The sequence below is a fragment of the Gracilinanus agilis genome, chromosome 4 (assembly GCF_016433145.1).
Source record: "Gracilinanus agilis isolate LMUSP501 chromosome 4, AgileGrace, whole genome shotgun sequence".
In the NCBI taxonomy this organism is placed as follows: Eukaryota; Metazoa; Chordata; class Mammalia; order Didelphimorphia; family Didelphidae; genus Gracilinanus; species Gracilinanus agilis.
Window position 1 is genome coordinate 295,412,024 of NC_058133.1, and position 7,848 is coordinate 295,419,871.

Genomic DNA, 7,848 nt, shown 5'->3' on the forward strand with positions numbered 1-7,848 from the left:
TATCTGAACCCAGGTCCGCCTGACTCCAGACCTAGTAAACTATCCTCTGTGCTACATAACTGCCCCTCAATATGCTTTTATCCTGAGAAAAGATGCTTATGAATATTTACTAGTTATTTACTAGTACTTGCCACATGGATCTCTTTCATGACAATGGTGAACAACTTTAGTAAGTCTACATCTTTCTGTTTTATACCTTGATTTTTATTGATCAGAGCGTTACTAAATAGGGTTTTTATATATTTCAAGGAATCTTGCCTAATTCTGCCATATGCACAGGCAAGATCTTTTTGGAAGAGACCATCTAAAGTAGTATTTTGCTCTACTGAATCAAATACTTTTTTATGTTCAACAATGCCAAGAAATAATCACTGTGGGGATCATGTATTCTAATATTCTGTTAATTGGGTGATAGTAAAAAAATGTGGTCTATTCTAGAATATTGTTTGCAAAAGCCAATTTCTTTCCTTCTAATGAATTCCTTCATCAATTAATTTATATAGGCTATAAAAATGAGCACATGTCTAGAAAGTTATTGATGTTCCTTTTTTTGTACTATAAAGTCTGAGATTTATTTTTTACATTTTGGCATTTCCCCTTTCTCCAGATACCCTGAGAATTAGTCCCCCAATACTCTCAAGACTATGTTACTTCCAGCAAAGACTTCCTATACATATTCTTGGTCTAGTACAGTTACTTTTCCCATTTTTGCTTCCTTTAATACTCTTTCTGTTTCCTTAAACAGCACATTTATGACCTTTAATACTCTTTCTACTCTCTCTGTTTCCTTAAACAGCACATTCGACTATGATGTTGGAGCCCAAACTTTATTGTCCTGAGGAAGTAAAGGTTTTTTTTTTTATATTAAAACATTTTTTTCAGGTTTATGGCATTTTTGGATCTTATCCTTTGCTACTGCCATGATTCTTGTTTTTTAAAAATTTGATTTTTATTGATATCTTTTGATTTCACATCATCTTAATTTATTAATATATGCATTCCCTAACCCTATCCAGTGAACCATGCTTCTCAACAAAGTATGAGAGGGAAAAAAACCAAACCAACTTGCCAACCCTTTCTAGCAATAAAACAAGTATTAATTAAAAACAAAAACAAAAAACAGATCTAAAGCTGACTAAGAATAAATTTTGAAGTTTCACTGACTTTCTAAGGATTCTCTGCCTGAAGTTTGTTTTGCTATGGAGAAAGAGAAAGGGTGAACAAAAAGACTGAAAAGAGATAATTTACCTTCAGTTTTCATGAATCCTATATTAAGCATGGGGTGGGGTACAAGGAAAATCAACACACATTAATCCCTTGCTACCTTTACTCTGTGCCAGATGGGCAGCTAGGTGGTGGGTAGAGCATTGGGCTTGGAATCTGGAAGACACATTTTGTTAATTTGAAATCTAGCCTCAGAAATTTACTAGCTGCATGACCCTGGTCAAGTCACTTAATCTTGTTTGCTTTAGTTCCTCATCTGTAAAATGGGCTGGAGCAGGAAATGGCAAACCACACCAGTGGTTTTCTTTGCTAAGAACACCCTCTAAAATGGGGTCACAGACAGTGGAGAAAGAAAATTTGCAAACAACTATATACAAATTATATCTATCTATCTATCTATCTATCTATCTATCTATCTATCTATCTATCTATCTATCTATCTCTATCTCTATATACACACACAAGATAAATTGGAGATTATCTCAGGGGGAAGGGTCCAGCATTAAGGAGAAGTCTTTCCCGGCCTCCTTATTTTAAAGCTAGCGTCTTTTCCCTAAAATTATCTCCCATTTATTCTCTCTGTATTTTATTTGTTAAAGGTTTCTTGCTGAAAATGGGATTTTAGAAGAGATATGAGGAAGCCAGAAACAAAACAAAACCAATCCGACGTCAGTTTATGTCTTTCTTCAAAGACCGGGAAAGAAGACATATATATAAATCAGAATACACAAGATGCAGAATAAAGGGGTACACAACTGGAAAAATGGAACACATTGCCCAGGACGCCAGACCTAGAAGTAGAAGAGCGGATTCTAAATCTGAGCAACCTGGAATTTCGTAAGGGGGCGGGGATTGGGGGCGGGGCCGGGGCGGAGCCGGTGCGCTGGGAGGGGCCGGGGTTGGGCAGCCGCACTGGGAACTAGGGCAGAGCCGGGGCGGGATCGGAGCCGGCGCAATTTCTGACAACTTCCGTCTCCATCCGAAATCTCCCGCCATAAAGAAGGACTGTCTCCTGGTTCTAAAGGGAAGAAGGACTCTCTGCACTTTCAGAGGACTTGAGCCTGTTACCTCCGGACGGGATCTTAGGACACGTTTCTTCCTTACTGCCTGAAAGTGAGTGTTGTTTCTCCAGGTTTGCGGAGCTCTGGAGTCCTCGTTTGGTCCCTTTTTCTCCTTACGGGGTCTTGGGCTGAGAAGCAGAGTTGGTATTGGGGGAATCAAGGCGAGGGATGCTGGGGTGCAGTGGAGGGAGTTTTGGGGAGAGGGAGCTTGTGTCTGGGTGTGTAGTTCCCGGCGGGGCGGGGAAATCGGGGTAAGCTTCCCCCGGAGCTGTTAGGCTGGTAAGATCGACCGCTGAAATTTACATGCTTGAGTTCCTGCACCTTAGGCTACTTCCCGATCAGCTCCCTTATCCCCGGGAGCATTTGGGAGAGGGAGGGCTTCTGTCTGGTTTGAGAAAGGGCTTGACATCCAAGGAATTTACCTCCAAAGCCACAGCATGCACATTATTACTGTGATGGATCACAAGCCGTAAGTTTTTAATAAATGTTGGTAGCCAGGAGTGATGGATCCCATGAAATCATTTAAATTCCACTCTAATACACTTGGTAGCTGTATAACTAGGCAAGTCACTTAACCTCTCTTAAGTTATAATATATTTGTTGTAATGTGAACATAGTGAGAAGCTATTATCTTTATCAATTTATATACAATTATAAATGCCCTCAAAATTGATCTGTATTCATCAATTTACATACATTTGGATTCATATACTTTCTTGTTCAGTCTTTTTATCTGTCTTCCTAACTTCATTTAGGATTTTCTTGCCAGAGATACTGGAATGGTTTGCCATTTTCTCCTCTAGCTCATTTTAAGAGGAGGAACTGAAGCAAGCAGGTTTAAGTGACTTGCTCCAGGTCACATAGCTAGGTGTCAGGCTAGATTTGAACTCAGGAAGATGACTTCAGGCCTAGCACTCTTATCAATGGAGCCTTTGTAATATGAACAGAGAAGTGATTGTGTCTATCAGTTTATATACAATGTACCATAATGTTCTTTTGTAATGTATTTTGTGATTGACTCTTACATGTCGTGTTTATGTGTTTCGGTTTTATACTGCACTTTTAGCATTACAAAGTATTTGATTGTTTATTCCTGTAAAATGTAATATATAATCAGAAGGGGTCTATAGGCTTCATTAGATTGCCAAGGTGGCCTATGACACACTCTGATATCATCATTGATTATTTTACTGATTATTATTTATCAGTGATAATTAAGAACATTCTCAATCTATTCCTCACTGTTAAGAAAAAGAATTTGTGAGTTCTGGCTCTCTGGTATCACGTCATTCACCTAGCTAATTATTATAATGTATACTATTGATTATAGTGTTAATGCTGTGCAGAGCAAGGAGCATCATATGATATATTTTTTTTCTTAGCTGGATAGGGAACTCCTTTTGAGACAATTCCCTCTACTAGTACAGTTCAGCATCTGTTCTGCAGTTTATCATCATCTTAGGAAGTTTCTGGGGCCCCAAGATATGAAATTACTTGCTTGAGGTCACATAATCAGAATGCGTCAGTGGTAGAACTTAAAAACCTAAATCTTCTTCCCCCCTGAGATGAACACGGCACTGCCTCTTTATATGTATGTTGGTGAAAATTAGAAACTCCCTGCAAGTGGGCAAATTAAAAACCATCTCTCTATATTTTCTACTAATCTTTTTTTTCCCTTTGCTTAAGGTAACAAAGATGCAGTTTTCTGGAACAAAAAGAAAGAAGCTGAGTCTGGCAGGTGACCAGCGGAGTGCTCACTATCCTCATAGCCTCCAGTTCTACCTACAGCCTCCTTCTGAAAACATATCTTTGATGGAGTTTGAAACACTGGCTATTGAAAGGCTTAGATGTGAGTGATTTTACATTGGAACTGTTTGACTTGACCTGTTTAAGGTAATTTTGGATTACTTGTTTCTTTGCAATTCAGGTAGGTGATAGCTCTGCATTTTAAGTTAGCTCAGCTATTGTTTTGAAGTAGGCTCTGAAATGGTTGGTACTGTTGGGAAAGGTGGATAAGCTACTTTCAAAAATCTCTAAGGGTAGCAATCTCCTTATGGAAATCATTTTGATGACTTGGTATCTGTGTTTCTTCATCCCCATAGTATCTCATTTCATATAGCTATTAGAAATTCTACTTGCTTCTGACTTGCCTAGTTTATGCCAAGAAAATTAATTAGTCTGGTCCACTCATTCTAGAAAACAATTTGGGACTATGCTGAAATTTGGGATTATGATGAAAAATCTCTTGGAGACTGTATATTAATGGATAATTATTATAATTTATAATATTTACAGTTAAATATTTGTAATTTATAATTATAATACATAAATATAATATTTATAATTACATCTCCAAAAAGTTGGAGAGAGACAAAAACACCACCTGACTGTCCACAACTAAAAAGTCTCCAGGCATGGCAGCAAGCCTTAGCAGGCTTAGATTGTCTAGCTAGATAAGATAAGGTCAAACAGTAAATGCTCCAGACTAGGGAGAGACAGAGCCATGACAAAAGAGTGACCTTGATACTCCCAGGTACCCTTTCTTATAAGGCCAATGATGTCTCTTCTCCTGTGACTCTGATAGGCCAGGCTTACCTTCAGTTGGGTTTCTAGTTCTGGAGTCCAGGTGGGTCACTCACGGGACTTCCACTGGTCAGAAACTGAATAGCCATGCAGCAATTCAGTCACATGCCTCAGTGGCATCTTGCCTAATGAGGTGAGTCTGTTGGAATAGGAGATACTCTTTATATTTAACTTACACAATGCCCCCCAAACTACTAAACTGTTTACTTTTTGACCCAGTGATACCACTTTTAATATGTCCATAATGCCCAAGGAAACTAAAGAAAGAAGAAAATGACCCTATGCACATATTATATGTGCAAAAATTATTTATAGCAGCTCTTTGTGGTGGCAAAGAACTGGAAACTTTGGGGGCACCCATCCATTGGGGAATAGCTGAATAAATTATGGTTTGTAATTATGATAAAATACTATTATATGAAGGAGATGGTTTCAAAGAAGCCTGGAAAGACTAGTATGAACCGAAGATGTAAGTGAGCAGAACCAAGAGAACAATTTCTATAATAACAATAATGTTGTAAGGGCACACAACTTTGAAAGGCTTAACATTGATTAATGCAATGATCAACCACAATTCCAGAAGACTCATTCTGAAGCATATTATGTAACTCCTGACTGAGAAATGATAGACTCAAGGTGCATATTAAGATATTTTTAGACTGATCAGTGCAGAAAATTGTTTTACTTGTTTGTGCATATTCATTACCAAGGTTTTATTTGTCTTTTTTTTTCCCCAAGGGCAGGTACAGGGAAGAGAAAGAGGATTTTCTTTAATTGGAAAAAAAAAATAATGTAGCACCAGGACAGAGCTCCAAATGCTAAATATAGGACATGAAAGATAGAAAAGTGAAACTGAATTTACTTGGAAATTGAGGAGGGATATGATCTCAAATCTGATTTGTCAAAAATACATTAATTGCTGCTTTTTCTATTAAATATATGGAATTAGTTCTTTTTTATTTTACATTTATTTGTTGATTGATTTAGAACATTTTTCCATGGTCACATGATTCATGTTCTCTCCCTCCCCTCTTCCTTCCCCACTCCCAGAGCTGACAAGCACTTCCACTGGGTTATACATATGTTATTGCTCAAAACCTATTGGAATTAATTCTAACAGGGGTAGGTCAAACAAAGAATTTCTCCCCTCTTATTGCAGTTTTCTAAAGGCAAAATTACTTGATTTCTCTCTCTTTCTCTCTGTCTCTCTTCCTCTCTTGTTGTGATTTCTGTAGTGCTCAAGATAGTTGAAAATCTTGGTGTCAGCTATGTGAAAGGGTCTGACCAATACCAGAGTAAGTTGGAGAGTGAAATTCGAAAACTCAAGTTTTCCTTCAGAGTAAGTACAAACAAATAATCTTTTCATTTTTTAAAAGACCCTTTCTGTCTGTCTTAGAACTGATACTAAATATTGGTTCTGTGATGGAAGAGCAGTAAGGGCTAGACCAGTGGTTCCCAAACTCTTTTGGCCTACCACCCCCTTTCCAGAAAAAATATTACTTAGCGCCCTGGAAATTAATTTAAAAAAAATTTTTAGTAGCAATTAATAGGAAAGATAAATGCACCTGTGGCCATCACCACTCCCCTGGATCGCTGCAGTACCCACCAGGGGCGGTGGTGCCCACTTTGGGAATCACTGGGCTAGACAATGGAGATTAAGTGACTTGCCCAGAGCCACATAGCTGGGAAGTATTTGAGGCCAGATTTGAACTGAGAATCTCCCATTTCCAGGCCTGGCTCTCTTTCTAGAGGCAGTTCATGCGCCTCTTTTTTATTTGTATAAATTATTATATAATTAAGCCTTTCTCCATCCTTAAAAAACCTTCCCTAGATTCTACTATCCTTTCAAACCTTCATTTTATGTCTCTTTTACTTTTATCTACCAAATTCAGGGGGAAAAACTGTTCCTATTCCTTTCCTCTCCTCTCACTCCTCAGTCCTTTGCAGACTGATTTCCTACTTTAATTATCAGTCAACCAATCTGAATTGCCTATTCAAAGGGTGTTTTCTCAGTTGACATCCTTCGTCTGTACATATTTGACACTCTTCATCACTTTCCCTTCTTGGATACTCTCTTCTCTCTGGCTTTTCCTCTCTCCTGGTTTGTCTCCTCTGTCTGTCTGCTTCTTCCCCATCTTATTTGCTGTTTCTTCATCCCTGTGATGTCCCTCAATACATGTAGGTATTCCTCTCGTCTTCTGTAGCTACAGCCTTTCTTGGTGACCTCCTCAGCTCCCCTGGGTTGAAAAGGCACCTCCAGGAAGGTATCTCCTGTGTCTCTCCACTGAGTTTCAGTCCAGTCTCACCACAAGTCCAGAGGACATTTCTTACTGGATGTCCTGGAGACATTTGAAATCAGCATGGGAAACAGCTGCCAAATCTTGCCATTTGTACTTAGATACAATTCTTGATTCTGACCCTTCTCAACTCACTCCACTTCCATAGTTCAGGCACATAGCATCCGCTGGCTGGATTAGTGTATCCACTTCCCAATTGTTTTTGTCTTTTAATTCTCCTTACTCCAGTTTGTCCTATAAACTAGGATGGGGGGATTTTCCTGAAGTGTAGATCTGACCACTTCCACTTTCCTACTCGATAAACTCCAGTAGTTTGTTTTTGCCTCTAGGATAAAATACAGATTCTCTGTTTAGATTTTGAAGCCCCTCTCAGTTTGGCCTTCCCATACTTTTGTGATCCAGCTAAACAATCCTTTTTTTTCCTTTTTATTTTTTTAACCCCTTACTTTGCGTCTTAGAATCAATACTCTATATTGGTTCCAAGGCAGAAGAGTGGTATGGACTAGGCAATAGGGGTTGAGTGTCTTGCTCAGGATCTCACAGCTAGGGAATGTCTGAGGCCAGATTTGAATCCAGGACTTCTTGTCTCCCAGCCTGGCACACCCCTTCCTTCCTTCCTTCCTTCCTTCCTTCCTTCCTTTCTCTCTCTCTCTCTCTCTCTCTCTCTCTCTCTCTCTCTCTCT

General features: G+C 38.9%; 1 protein-coding gene across 1 annotated transcript in view; it reads left to right on the forward strand.

Moving 5' to 3' along the window:
• Nucleotides 1-2,294: 2,294 nt before the first annotated feature.
• PRIM2 (DNA primase subunit 2) overlaps nucleotides 2,295-7,848 on the forward strand; it is a 409,712-nt gene continuing 404,158 nt past the window's right edge. The window contains exons 1-3 of the mRNA XM_044675355.1: nucleotides 2,295-2,337; nucleotides 3,972-4,134; nucleotides 6,104-6,207. Of these exons, the coding sequence (XP_044531290.1) occupies nucleotides 3,981-4,134; nucleotides 6,104-6,207 (258 nt within the window). The 5' untranslated portion in view covers nucleotides 2,295-2,337; nucleotides 3,972-3,980. The remainder of the gene's footprint in view (nucleotides 2,338-3,971; nucleotides 4,135-6,103; nucleotides 6,208-7,848) is intronic.